At 43.6% G+C, this 15,282-nt stretch overlaps 1 protein-coding gene across 1 annotated transcript in view; it reads left to right on the plus strand.

The window, feature by feature from the left end:
• The window catches only part of ABCA1 (ATP binding cassette subfamily A member 1), a 137,773-nt gene that overhangs the window by 57,566 nt on the left and 64,925 nt on the right, over positions 1–15,282 (plus strand). Inside the window, exons 6-8 of the mRNA XM_084834780.1 lie at positions 449–570; positions 852–1,043; positions 5,563–5,649. Coding sequence (XP_084690906.1) covers positions 449–570; positions 852–1,043; positions 5,563–5,649 — 401 coding nt within the window. The remainder of the gene's footprint in view (positions 1–448; positions 571–851; positions 1,044–5,562; positions 5,650–15,282) is intronic.

Genomic DNA, 15,282 nt, shown 5'->3' on the forward strand with positions numbered 1-15,282 from the left:
AGCATTGCAGGATGTTGGATATGTTCTAGGGGAGAACTGCTTAACTCATGTGGGAAGCCAGAGCAGCAGAGGTATGAGTGGCAACAGCTGGAAGGAAGCAGCACCCCTCTCTCCCTATTTTTGGGCATAAGCATTTTCCGTTCCTGTGCCAGACTGGTGGCCTGGGGGTTCCAGTCAATACCTTCATCTCTACTGCAATGTTTATACAACTTTTATTCCAGTTTTATCTGCCATGGCTTTCCCTGAACCTCTCTGGTTGTAGCAGTTTGATAAGGACACTGCCTCCACCCTCCTTAAATAAACAGAGTTCTTCATGACTGTTAAACTAGTGTGATACTGTGATATAGTCACACCCTCTATGAATTGTGATTTGATAAAATTAATAATGGTAATGATAACAACAACAATATATATTTTAAAAGAATGTGTTTTCCTTATCACCCAGTAGGTGTGAAAGTCCAGGATTTCTTGGTTGACAACGAGACTTTCTCTGACTTCCTCCATCACAATGCTTCCCTACCGCAGTTGGTAGTAGACGAAATCCTGAATGCGGAGGTAAACCTCCAACAGGTAAGAAGCATCCATCTTCATGTATAATAGAAATGGTATACAGTCAGCAAGAAAGAGCATTTAGGGAGATGTGCTCATCATCCCCAGCTAGCATGACCAATGGTTGGGGTGATAGGAATTGTAGTCCATCCACATCTGCAGCCCCAGGTTTGGGAAAAGGTGGTACGGTTCTAATTCTTAATGTCATGTGTTGTAAATGTGAAGCAGAAAAAATGATTTAGCTTGAGTCCTAGGACTGACGTTTGGATGGTGTTTGGTAACTTCTGGTAAAATGTTTCTAGGTCATTAAGTCTGGCTACCGGATGAGTGTGAAAGACCTTTGCAATTCAACCCAGCTGTCAGAGCTCGTCACCATCCAAAACCCAGTGTTAGATATGGTCACTCATACCTTGGTTTGCTCCATCCCTAAGGAAACACTTGCTTCTGCCGAGAGAGTGTTTCACGATAATATAAATTTCCTGAAGGCAATTAAGGTGAGTATGCTGGCTTTAGCATTTTTATTTGTATTCTCCAAGGTACCGTCCCAGGATTAAAAGGGCAGAATATTGTGGTGTGTAGTGTATGATATAGTGCACAGTGGTGCAAAAAGCCCCAAAACATTCATCGCCCCCCTGCACATACAAACGACTCCCTTCCACATTACTTTATTTTTCATGGATTTCGGGAGACCTGTGGCCAAAGATTTGGCTATGATTTCCCACCCAAAATTACTGCGTAATCCTGTAGCTGTGCAGCTGCTCCTGGACATATGCAGCTCTCCAGTTCACCTGTTCTCTGTTCTAGTTTCTCTTTCTCAGGCTTCTGCCACTGTTCTTCTCTTTCCCTCCCTCTTCTGGAGCACTCCTTCTCCCAGCCATCATTCCCTAAGTTCCCTTGCTCCCCTTAGCATGATGTCTTCTCTGGCCACAAGTGGTTGATTTCCTGCTGGGCACATGCTTCTTCCACCCTTCTTTCCTAAGCGCCTCTGCCTGCCCTGCCTCTCTAAGCTCTGAGCAGCTTACTCAATGGCAGTTAGACCCTTTTTCCTGCCTCACCTCTCTGTGACATCAGGATAGCTCAGCCAATCAGTGCCACAACCTCCCCTGTCTGCATTATAGTATCAATTTGAGGTTTAATAAGGAACATCTTTTAGTCATAATGATAGATCTGTGGTCAAAGCTGCCAGCCACAACTTCATTGTTTTATGAGTTGGTATTTAGATACATCCCCATCTTCAACAACCACCTACAGCCAATGCTGGTGTTCAGCGGTTGTCAGATCCAGCAGCAGAGAAATGGGAGAAGACTGAATTTGCCACTATTCCAAGCAGTGTCCTATGGATCATGAGCCATGGACAGTCTGGCCACCAATCTGATTAAGAGATCCGTGTTCTGCTTTTGCAGAGAGGGTGGTATTAAAGGAGGACATTGCCGGCGCGTTGGTCAGTTGTTCACTGATTGAACATTGTATTCATGTTGTATGCCTTCCCCAACCTACTGCCCTCGTATTGGATTATAGGCCTTATCATCTCCATCCAGCAGACTATTGGCCATGCTGACTGGGGTTGATGGGGATTGTGGTCCAACACATCTGGAGGGCACCAGGTTGGGGAAGACTGTTGAAGTCAATAAAGCATGCTGCTTGTACAACATACTATGGTGTCTGTTAGCTAGAATTGAGTTCCCCAAAGGGTTGACATATAAAGATCAACTGTTCCTTAACTGTTACTAGTTTTCATTTAACTGCCTGGCCTTGTATATTTTCCTTTGTCATTTGTTTGTAAAAAAAATATTTCCCCAGTCCCCGGCCTTCAGCCTAAGAGGCCTTCAAAGTGGCTTACATGGCAATTAAAAATACAGGACAGTCAAACAACAAACAGAAAAGCCAATAAAATTCCAGCATTAAACCTAACTTCAAACCAATTGGTCTAAAAGGACTGGGGAAATAAAAAGGTCTTCACCTGGCACCAAAAAACAGAGACAGTGTCAGGTGAGTTCCTCTAGGGAAGAACTTCCAAAGGCAGGGCCTTTTGAGTGGTGGTGCCCCATCTCTGCTTACCACCTGCCTTACTTTAGATGGCAGGGGGACTCAGAGAAGGGCCTGTGAGGATGATTTTAATACTTTGTCAGGTTCATACAGGAATATATTGCACCACCTACACTTAAGGAGCCAAACATTTTGGGAGGCTTAGCTGTATGTACCTTTTAAATAACTCCTAACCTGCATCTTCCCAATCCACTATACCACCATTTGCAATTTGGCAATGTCATAGTACTTTGAGAAAAAGTGGGTGGGGGCTCTTAAATTTGCTCCTCTGGAGGGTCTCTTTTGCCACCTCATCCTGCACCTTTCTACTGCCGTACCCACCCAAAGAGCCCTGAGGTGAAGATGCCTTAGCACACAATCTTTCTTTCTTTCTTTCTTTCTTTCTTTCTTTCTTTCTTTCTTTCTTTCTTTCTTTCTTTCTTTCTTGTTGGGTACATACATACAGCCCTGCTTAAGCAATGTGTGCTTTCGCAGTGTTTGGAGAGAGGCCAAATAGCACCTGAACTCAGGCTGGGTTAATAATTGTAATATTAATAATTGAGGATGTTGTGTTAGGTTGTTTACAGCTTACATAGGGAAAGGTGACAATTCAACCATAAAAAAACCAAAAAAACCCCCCACCAACCATAACAAATAAATTAAACTACAAATCTACTAGTTCAGAAAGTAATGCAAGTTGCAACCTGCATAACAAAATGCTTTCACCACCATCGTCATCATTAAAAGTTGCATTGTAACAGATCACTCTTGGTTGCAACCTATCTTTCCAGGCAAAAAAGAATGGTTTTTGAGAACCTTTAAGCAAAACCTTACACCTCTAAGTGCCCCTTTGTGTACTTTCAACAGTCTAGAACAATCAAGGTACAGGATATTTGACTAAAACAAAATTACGGCCACTAAAACATGGAAAGACATGTGGCACAAAAAATGGACATATTGGATACTGAAAGAATAATGTTTAAGCAAAATTAATTAGGTTGTAACCCACAGTGATTTGTTCCATTGCAATATGGGGAAAATATTTTTAATGTATGCGTTTTAACTTGTATTACTCTCTGAACCAGCAGGCTTTGGTCTAATGTGCTGAATATGAATTCTTTTCTATCAGCCATATGAGGGGCAGAGTTGGATGCCAGAGATAAAGCACTCGGCTTCAGGTTGCAGCTACTGATAAGCTTCTTTCTGCTCAGCAAAATAAACTTGGGGAAATCTCTGATGGTGTTGCAAGTTAGCTTGATGTTTCTTGCGAAACCAGTACTGTGGCAAGTGTGTGCGTGTGTTTGCATCTGTCTGTCTGATGCCTGACACTTTTGAACCTAAAGAGCTTTGGTGTTGATCAGCCCCACTAATACCATTCTACACTTTCTTAGGAAAAGTAGGATATAAGTAATGTACCTAAATTAATAAATACAGTGGCTCTGCTTTCGGGCTGGAGATGATGGAAGTAGTAGTCGAGTGTATCTGGAGGGTCCCAGGGTTGGGGGATGCTGCTCTAGAATAAGTGGAAAGGGAAGACGAAAGGTATTAGAGCTGGGAGAACAGCCTTGGTGAGTCAGACCTACAGCCCACCATCAGGCATCTGTGGCTGCTTGCAATTTATTCCGAATTTTACAATGGTTATGCATTACCAAACACAATACTGGAGAGGAGGAGTAGGACATTATTCTGAGTCATGAGTTGTTTGTAGTTATTTCCTAATCTTTCATTTCCAGCATCAATACAAATGCTGGTTGGGGGCAGCGGGTAGCAGTAGGTGGTGCTGGTGATGATGAGGTGATGATGATGATGGCTTATTCGTTTATTCCCTGCTTTTCAGCCAAAGTATCACTCAGATGGCTTACAACAATTAAAATCCACCATGTATTGCCCAGCAGAGGCCCAGATACTTGTGTCCCTAACTGGGTGCAGCTTCCCCCCGCCCCACCCCAACCCAGATGGCTGTCTGGGCTTTATTCTCAGGGATGGAGAAGGGAGGCCCTAGAGTGGGTGGTGATGTTCCAAATCCTCTCCTCAGTCCTACTGTTCCATTCACCGCTGCTGCTGCTCCTTCTCAGTTTGTGTGCTAACTAAACTCATGCTCCTGTTTGCCTTTGATCAGCCAAACCGGGGGTGGGGTGGGGATGTGACTTAAGGGCTGCCAATTGCTGATCTTGAATGTACATGTTTCCAGAGGCCAGATGTAGGATATTCATCTGTCCCCTCACATCTAAACACTGCTCCTTTTAATACATGAACAATGAGGGGCTCTCAGTTTTAGGAAGAACGGGATAATAAAACCGGCCCATTCCAGATAGCAATGTGGTTATTTCAGGTAGCTTTCCTAGCTGTTGCAAACCACTCCAGTAGTCCAGTTGGGTGGAAAGAGTCATGGACGATGAGAAAGTTGTGTTAGATATTTGCAGGGAATCCTCATGAAGATTTCTGATCCAGAACCTTTTACTGTATTGCATGGGTGTCATCCTATATGACAATGATGGTTGGTGGTTGTGATTCATGCTTCACACAAAGGCCACAAGGGAAATTGGAAGAGCTTTCAAAGCCCTTGTGTGCGTGTTTTCTAAATAATTTGGCACTTCATTGTTGGCATAGCATGAATGAAATACTGAGAAATACTGACTTGTGATTCTTAAGCTACTTTTCTCTTTCTTTGGGTGCTTGCAGATGAGGCTTTTATAGCACCATCACTGCCTCTTTCACAGAATTTTATTGGGGGTTCAGGTGACATCGTCTTCCACCCCTAGCTGTCCAGTGTTTTCCCACCACTTCTTCTGTCTTTTTTCTTACCACGGAAAATCTGTTAAGGAAAACAAGATGTAATTGCTGTAAAATGATTTCAAAGTGTTAGCAGTAGGAGCCCACCATCTGGAAGCACTCTGTCTTTAAAATGTGAATGATCTTGTTGAGTCCCATTTCCTTCTTGTTGTTATTTACAGTGATTTAAAGCTAAATCCCCATTTGTCATTTCAGAAAGGAATTGCCTCCAATTCAACTTTGGAGGACCTTAAGGCAACCGTGGAGACTTTGATGGAGAGCCTTGGAAATCTCCTTGATGAGGTAGGGTGTACCTTCCATCTCCTTGCCTCCAGTCACTGATTCAATCATGCTGTATATTGAGATGTCCAAATGACTGTGGTCTCGGGCAGTTCTGTGGAGTCAGTGGCTGCACTGGCACATCACGCTAAACCCATGGCTTAGCATGATGTGCAGGAGCTGCAGCGAGCCTCAGGCTCATGCAGTCCCCCTCCATTCTCCACCTGGCCAGGAGGAGGACTTTGGAAGCAATTACCTTCAGTTTTAGTTAACCATGGCTTCTTGTTCCATCTGAACCGGGGGTTGTGGTTTACACCAGCTATGGTCAGTTTCAAAATAAGCCAGCATCCATAGGTTATGAACCTAGCAGGTGTGTGTGTGGAGTGCCGGCTCCAGGTTTTTGAGGGCAAGACACCCTCCATGGGCTCCTTCCCTCAGTGAGTCTACCTTCTCGCCACAATTGCCACGAGCTGCTATCGCTCCTCATCCTTTTTCTGATTGTCACTACCGCTTGCTTGCTTGACAGGCAGGGATCAGCAAGCAAGTAGGCTATGGCATCTACTGCTCCTCCTTCTCACCATCGCTGCTGTCTGGGCCAGAGCATGAGGCAGGTGGACAAGCAGGTTGCCATGGTGAAGAGGAGGAGCGTGTTCAGGGAGCTTTTGTCAGTGGGCCCCTGCTGAGGTGTAGGCCATCAGCAGGTGCCCAACCATGCCTATCCTTGACGCCAGCCGTGTGTGTGTGTGTGTATACATACACACGTGCGTGCAGACGCGTGCGCACACACACATGGGTACACACACACACACGGATAAGAAATCATGTGAAATGTGGAGAACAGTACTTGAGTTGGAGAAACTGGTGATGGGGTTGCTTTGGAGATGGAGGCTTTTTATTTTGGCTTTGGGATCTGGAGCCAGTCTTGCTCTTCAAGCCCTTGGAATTAATTGAAGTTATGCTGTATGTTCTTTCCTGAGCAAATGAGCTCTCTCTAGCTGACCTTTTATGGAAAGTTCTTTATTTGCCATGTTAAAAATCCCCCCCCCCCAACACACACACTTTAAAGTAGTGGTTTTAAGCAAATGGTTTTTTTGGGGGGGGGGAGATCTTTCTTCCTTCCTTCCTTCCTTCCTTTGCATTCTCCAGTGTTAGAGCTTTGAGGCACTGAACTATAGTAACCTCTCAGCTGTGCTGCCTCAGGTCACTTGAGGTTGTTGAGCATTTTACTTCTGCAAAGCAGAGAGAATGCGGGAGGCTTACCCCATTATCCTCTCTTTTTCTTATTTTTTATTTCCTGGGAGGAGGTTGCCCTCTGTTGAATTCTAGAACCTGCAGTGATTTTCTTGGCTGGAAGATCGAAGCTAACAGAAAAATCTGGTTGGAATCTAAGATAAAACTGCAGCCAATTAAACTGTCCTAAAAGTTTGCCTGGGGCTTTCTGGTTACAGCTGTTTCCTGTTACATCATTTGAACATTGATCCTGTTTCTTTCTTTTTTCTTTTCTTGTCTGGTGTTTGAAAAAAATGCATCGAAACCATGTGACGTCTTTTTGCTGATGTGGCTGTAAACGGCCTTGCGAGGAATGTGACTTTTCTTTGGCAGTTGTCCCCAGCAGCACTCAATACCTTTCCTCCGTTCCTATTCAAGTTCAAAACAAAGGCAGCATTTGGGCTTTGCAGGCTGTGTGTGTGTAGCATGAAAACCACCCTTAACTGCATGACCAAAAGTTCCTTTCCATGGCATAGCTTGCTAAATTCTCCATGACAAATACACACAGGAAGGGAGGCTTAATTCCTGCATTTTATCTCCCCAGAAGTGAGGTGGTCATTGAGTTAGCGGGACTGCCATCTGTTCGGGGGTGGGGTGCGGGGTGGAATAAAGCCTCTGGGCATCACTAACATGCATATACTAATCTATTTAAATGTATGCAAACTTTGAGGCTTAGCATGGGGCCCATAAAACTAGCAAAAAACATGGCCAGGTGGCGACCTGAACCAGCCAGTCTCTATGGAAGTGGTCAAACTGTTTAAAACTGAGCAGCTGGAAGAGAAGACAGTTATTTAGAACATATCCTATGAGGCTTCCATTGAAGTAAAAGTTGTTCTATGATTCCTCCCCTAGGCAACACTAACACTAAGAAACCTTTAAATACGATGCCATTGGTACGGCTCTTAAATCTGATTCACACAGCAGCCTGTGAACTAGCCCACTTTGTTAATTATGGCATTGTGAGTACTTGGTTTTAATGTATTTTAATGTATTATAGGGTGCAATCCTGTGCATATTTAGACAGAAAAAAAGCCCAACAACTGCCAGCATGGCTGGCTGGGAGATGCTAGGAATTGTAGGTTTTATTTCTGTCTAAAAATACATAGGACTGCACCCTTAATGCATTTTCTTTGTAAACTGCTTAGAGATATTTTTTAAGTATGGGAAGCAGTATTTGTTGTTGTTGTTCAGTCGTTCAGTCGTGTCCGACTCTTCGTGACCCCATGGACCATAGCACGCCAGGCCTTCCTGTCCTGCGCTGTCTCCCGGAGTGTGCTCAAGTTCATATTCATTGCATTGGTGATGCTATCTAGCCATCTCATCCTCTGCCGTCCCCTTCTCCTTTTGCCTTCAGTCTTTCCCAGCATCAGGGTCTTTTCCAGAGAGTTTTCTCTTCGCATTAGGTGGCCAAAATATTGGAGCTTCAGCTTCAGTATCTGTCCTTCCAATGAGCACTCAGGGTTGATTTCCTTTAGGATGGAATGATTTGACCTCCTTGCAGTCCAGGGGACTCGTAAGAGTCTTCTCCAGCACCACAGTTCGAAAGCATCAATTCTTCAGTGCTCAGCCTTCCTTATAGTCCAGCTCTCACAGCCATACATTACTACTGGGAAAACCATAGCTTTGATTAGACGGACCTTTGTCGGCAGGGTGATGTCTCTGCTTCTTACTATGCTGTCTAGGTTTGCCATAGCTTTCCTCCCAAGGAGCAAGCGTCTTTTAATTTCATGGCTACAGTCACAATCTGTGGTGATCTTGGAGCCCAAGAAAGTAAAATCTGTCACTGCTTCCATTTCTTCCCCTTCTATATGCCAGGAAGTGATGGGGCCAGATGCCATGATCTTAGTTTTTTTAATGTTGAGTTTCAAACCAGCTTTTGCACTCTCCTCTTTCACCCTCAACAAGAGGCTCTTGAGATCCTCTTTGCTTTCTGCCATTAGGGTGGTATCGTCTGCATATCGGAGGTTGTTGATAATTCTCCCAGCAGTCTTAATTCCGACCTCTGATTCATCCAACCCGGCATTTCTCATGATGTACTCTGCATATAAGTTAAATAAGCAGGGTGACAATATGCAGCCTTGTCGTACTCCTTTCCCAATTTTGAACCACTCGGTTGTTCCATGTCCGGTTCTTACTGTTGCTTCTTGACCCTTGTACAGGTTTCTCAGGAGACAGGTAAGGTGGTCTGGTACTCCCATCACTTTCAGAATTTGCCACAGTTTGTTGTGATCCACACAATCAAAGGCTTTAGCGTAGTCAATGAAGCAGAAATAGACATTTTTCTGGAATTCTGTTGCTTTCTCCATGATGCAGCGAATGTTGGCGATTTGATCTCTAGTTCCTCTGCCTCTTCGGAACCCAGCTTGTACTTCCGGTAGTTCTCGGTTCTCATACTGCTGAAGCCTAGCTTGTAGGATTTTGAGCATCACCTTGCTGGCATGTGAAATGAGCGCAATTGTGCGGTAATTTGAACACTCTTTGGCGTTGCCCTTCTTTGGAATTGGAATGTAAACTGACCTTTTCCAGTCTTGCGGCCATTGTTGAGTGTTCCAAATTTGTTGGCATATTGAATGCAGCACTTTAACAGCATCATCCTTTAGGATTTTAAATAGCTCAGCTGGAATACTGTCATCTCCGCTAGCTTTGTTGTTACTTATGCTTCCTAAGGCCCACTTGACTTCACTCTCTAGGATGTCCGGCTCAAGTTCAGTGACCGCACTATCATGGCTATCAGGGACATTCAGATCTTTCCTGTATAGTTCTTCTGTGTATTCTTTCCACCTCTTCTTAATCTCATCTGCTTCTGTTAGGTCCCTGCCTTATTTGTCCTTTATCATGCCCGTCTTTGCACAAAACGTTCCCTTGAGATCTCCAGTTTTCTTGAAGAGCTCTCTAGTCTTTCCCATTCTGTTGTTTTCCTCGACTTCTTTGCCTTGTTCATTTAAGAAGGCCTTCTTGTCTCTCCTTGCTATTCTCTGGAACTCTGCATTCAGTTGGATATATCTTCCCCTTTCTCCCTTGCTTTTCGCTTCCCTTCTTTCCTCAGCTACTTGTAAAGCCTCCTCAGACAGCCACTTGGCTTTCTTGCATTTCTTTTTCTTTGGGATGGATTGAGTTGCTGCCTCCTGAACAATGTTACGGACCTCCATCCATAGTTCCTCAGGCACTCTGTCTATCAGGTCTAATCCCTGAAATGTATTCCTCAGCTCCACTGTATATTCGTAAGGGATATGATTTAGGTCATACCTGAATGGTTTAGTGGTTTTCCTTACGTTCTTCAATTTAAGCCGAAATTTTGCAAGAAGCAGCTCATGATTTGAGCCACAGTCAGCTCCAGGTCTTGTTTTTACTGACTGTATGGAGCTTCTCCATCTTTGGCTGCAAAGGACATAATCAGTCTGATTTCGATATTGACCATCTGGTGATGTCCATGTGTAGAGTCGCCTCTTGTGCTGTTGGAAAAGAGTGTTTGCTATGATCATCGTGTTCTCTTGGCAAAACTCTATTAGCTTTTGTCCTGCTTCTTTTTGTACACCAAGGCCATGCCTGCCTGTTATCCCGGTGATTTCTTGACTTCCTACTTTAGCATTCCAATCCCCTATGATGAAGAGGACATCTTTTTTTGGTGTTAGTTCTAGAAGGTGTTGTAGGTCTTCATAGAACCGATCAACCTCAGCTTCTTCGGCCTCAGTGGTTGGGGCATAGACTTGAATTACTGTGATGTTGAATGGTTTGCCTTGGATTCGTACTGAGATCATTCTGTCATTTTTGAGATTGTACCCCAGTACTGCTTTTCCCACCCTTTTGTTGACTATGAGTGCTACTCCATTTCTTCTAAGGGATTCTTGCCCACAATAGTAGATATGATGGTCACCTGAATTAAATTCGCCCATGCCTGTCCATTTTAGTTCGCTGATTCCCAAGATGTCGATGTTCAATCTTGCCATCTCATGTTTGACCACCTCCAGCTTACCTTGATTCATTGATCTGACATTCCAGGTTCCTAAACAATATTGTTCTTTACAGCATCGGATTTTCTTTTCACCACCAGACACATCCGCAGCTGAGTGTCCTTTCAGCTTTGGCCCAGCCGCTTCGCTCTTTCTGGCGCTACTTGGAAATACCCACTGCTCTTCCCCAGTAGTATATTGGACACCTTCCGACCTGAGGGGCTCATCTTCCGGCGTCATATCTTTTAGCCTTGTGATACATTCCATGGGGTTTTCTTGGCAAGAATACTGGAGAGGGTTGCCATTTCCTTCTCCAGTGGACCACATTTTGTCAGAACTCTCTGCCATGACCTGTCCGTCTTGGGTGGCCCTGCACGGCATAGCTTATGGCTTCACTGAGTTATGCAAGCCCCTTCGCCACAACAAGGCAGTGATCCATGAAGGGGGGGAAGCAGTATAAAATCTATTAAATAAATAAATAATAACTAGCCTTCCTGTGTTCAGAAGCCTCTAAGTGGCTGTAGCAGCAGCTGCCAGAAAGGAGAGCTGCAAGCACCCATGGAGGTCCCTTTTCTCCCCCCCCCCTGCACATCCCACTGCATACTGCTGTTCATTCGCTTACTCACTCCCTTGCAGCACCTGACAGCAGAGAAAAACAAGGAAGTCACAGCAAAGAGAAGGTGCGGTATATTGTTTATATTCCCCTTTGTTATTAGAAGAAGCCAGGTGCTGCCAGACGGTTAGTGAGCAAGTAGCAGTGGGTGGTAATGCTGAAAGGGGGCTCTCTGCTGGTGCCTATAGCTCTTGGCTCTTTATTTTGTTTATTGTAGGGACTTCTAAGATGCCTTTCAAAATATAAATATCTTTCCAAAGCAGCACACAAAATATAATTAAAAACAAACAAACAGAATCAACAATCAACATACCAAACTCATCGTCTAAGGCCCTCCTCCAGGTGCCTCCTCGGAGGGAGGCTCGGAAGGTGGCAACAAGGGAGAGGGCCTTCTTGGTGGTGCCCTCCCCCGATTATGGAACAATCTCCCCAGCAAGACCTGCCTGGTGCCAACGTTCTTATCTTTTTGGCGCCAGGTTAAGACCTTCCTCTATTCTCAGGCACTTGGCAACATATGATAAGATTTTAAATGCAGGTCTTGGATTACTTTTTGTTGATCATTAAAAATGGTTTGTGTTTGCGTGCATGCGTTTATATGTTTGTTCATAAACAGTTTTTATATCAATTACAATATTGTATTTTTAAGGGTTTTAATCTTTGTAAACTGTCCAGAGAGCTTTGGCTATTGGATGGTATAGAAATGAAATAAATGAATGACATGAAATAAAATGAAACATTCACATTTAAAATAATAAAGCAGAAAAAGCAGTAGTAATTTACCACCTTAATTAAAAGCAGACTGAAATAAAAACGTCTTCAGGAGCCACTTAAATGAAAATAGGCAAGGAGCTAATAGTACCTCTAAGGTGATGGTGTTCTAGAGGCCACCACTGAGAAGGCCCTCTCCCTTATCCTCTCCTTCCATTACAGCCTACTGGAATGGCTGCTGGTGGCAAGAGTTGAGGGAGGAGGCCTTTCAACAGGGCTGGTGGACCGGTCCTTCTTCCCCTCTCATCTCCCTCTGTATAGCCTGCTGTATAGAAAAGTTCTTTGATCTGAAATTTTGCTAGGGTGTTGGCATGTTTCTAATGCAGCCCCAATTAGTTTTTTTTTATGGTTATTCATTAGAGCTGCAGCGTGTGCAGCACAGTCTTAGAAATGTTTATTTAGATGTAAGCCCCGCTATGTTCAATGCACCCCCCCATAAGTGTGCATAGGATTGCAGCCTGTGGCTGATTTAATCAATTAATAATGACGAATGAATGGATGAATCTATTAAAACTTATGCAATTCATTGAGTAGGATGTCTTTAACCTGATTTTCAAAAAACATTTCTTCAGAAATAAGAGACAATAGAACCAAAGAATAGGAAATCGGATTGCAGCCTCAGATTGGGAACTTAAATCCACAGTGCAGAAACCCATTGCCTTGAGTGTTGTCACGCATGGCAAGAACACAATGCAGTCTCTTCTAGGCCTGTTGTCAGCTCTTATACAGTCACATTGACTGTGTCAGTTCTCCTAAAAGACCTTGGTTATTTCCCATCCTTCTTTTAAATGAAGGTGGCAGATCAAGACAACCGAGATGACAAAACGTAGGATGCCTGAATGCTCTTCGGCTTTATATGCTGTCTATGTGATTTAAGCAGTGGACAGTAAGCCTTAAGGAAAGAAGAATAAACAAGAGCTTAGGACACTGAGCGAAGGATCCGATGGTGTCCGTGCGCTAGCACTATTGATGTGGTAGCAGAAAGCAACGCTTGTTCAACATCAGTGATGCTTGCTAGCATGATGGGTTTCCCGGGAAACTCATCATACTAGCAAGCGTGATTGACGTTGCACAAGTGTTGGTTTTCACTAGCACAATGTCAATAGTGCTAACACATGGACACTGTTGGATTCTTCGCTCTGAACCAATGTGGTATCACAGGTAGCGCTGGATTGGGGCAGGGGAGGGCTAGGTTCACATCTCCACACACAGCCATTAAGTTCCTAAATTGCTATCCTACCATCCCGGGAGCTGAAGGTCTTTGAATTCAAGAGAAGATTCCTGTTCATATTTTGAGGATCTGTGCCACATAATGCAGACACCTTCCTTTTCTATAGTTGGAGGAGTTCATCTGCTGCTGCACTAACTGTGCTTCTGAAAATGTTGTTCTTTGCAATAAGATGAACAGAGCTAGTTGAGGCTTTTACAGGCCATTATTTGGTGAAATTAAATGCAAATCTCTCCAGTGGCTTTAGTAAAATTGGGTGAGTTAATACCAGCCCAGAAGAGATACAGCCATAGCCTAAGAAAAATACCCCATAGAGCAGCCTCCCCCAACTGGGCACCCTCCAGATGTGTTTGACTGCAACTCCCATCATGCATGCAATAGATACCTTAATCAAAATCAATGTACAAAAATATAGTTTCCAACCTTCTGTCAAACTCTAGTGTGACCAAGAAAGAAGATGGGGCCATACAAACCAGGAACAGATTTGATTTTCAAGGACTAGGATCAATTATCCCTACCTTGTGTGTGTGTGTGTGGGCGGGGAGGGGTCTGTGTCCCTGACAGTACCACTTCACTTTCTCCCATATATGGGTATGGTTGCTATTCACACCTATAAGGAAAGCTAAAGTGTTACACTTGTGGGTTCTGTTGCATTGAGAGAAAAACCTGAGCCCTACACCGGGGAGGAAATTCAGGACTGAACAAAGGTGCATTTTCTCTCCCCGTGCCCCCGCACCCCGCCCTGCTAAGTCCTTGTAATATACTAGCTCTCCTTCCATACATGGCATACCCATCATAATAGCGGGCATTTTTGCTAGTATATAGAAGCCAGTTCCTGACTTTTATCTCTTTGTTACGCTCTAGTTTTACAAAGAAATAGGATCCAGGGAGAGGCTATTCAGATAGGAGTGGGTTTGATCCTTAATAGTTCCCATTTAGTTCTATGGAATCAAGAAAATGCCCCATCCATCCATCCATCCTAGTAATGGGCATTTTGCTAGTATAGCACAAATATCTTTTGGAGACCCCGAACAACATGAGGAGTTCACACAGAATATTACGTGCACACCTCAGAGGCACAGTTGTGGATGAATATATATGCCAACTTTGCCTCTAAATCCACATGGGAAAAATATGTAGGAAAGATCTGGTAGGAAAGATCTGTAAGCAGCACAATACCAGCGTAATATGAAAGATGTTCTACTCTGGCATTAATAGTTTCCATGTATTCCTCTGACAGGAAAATAATATTGCATTGCAATCAGCCCAAAGTGCAGCTGAACATAGGACTGGCTATCATTAGTGTTTGGGCACTTGTATATTTATGTACACATGGTATATGCTACTAGACCCCATTGTCATATATGGATCTACACTTGTATGTGGTCACCACTGTTACATTTTGTTGAAACTTAACTCTCTGTAATCTTTAAAAAAATGAAAAGCGTGTGGGCTTCCCTCAATAAGACTTCAAAACTACAGGGGCAATTTGTGAATGATCTATATTCAACCAAAAACAATTATGAAAGAGGTGAGGGATAAAAAAATCAAATCAAAACCAGAGAACATTTTTACGGGGGCAGGGAGGGTTTGGCACACACAAAGTGTTACATTACATGCACTCAGAATAATGTTATATAAAATTATCATTATTCAGTAGAATTGATATTAAGGAGATTGCAGTCAGGAGTGGCATGTTATTACACTGATGTTTAAGTTTTAGTTGGAATGACTTTTCATGAGTGGGTAGCAACTAGCATTGCTTTTTGAACCAAGAGACTTTTGGTTTAACGTTGTCACAGGAAAACAGGATGGATTTGGAACCCGCA

The sequence above is a fragment of the Heloderma suspectum genome, chromosome 2 (genome assembly GCF_057233095.1).
Source record: "Heloderma suspectum isolate Gila_16-S chromosome 2, 16-S_ref, whole genome shotgun sequence".
In the NCBI taxonomy this organism is placed as follows: domain Eukaryota; kingdom Metazoa; phylum Chordata; class Lepidosauria; order Squamata; family Helodermatidae; genus Heloderma; species Heloderma suspectum.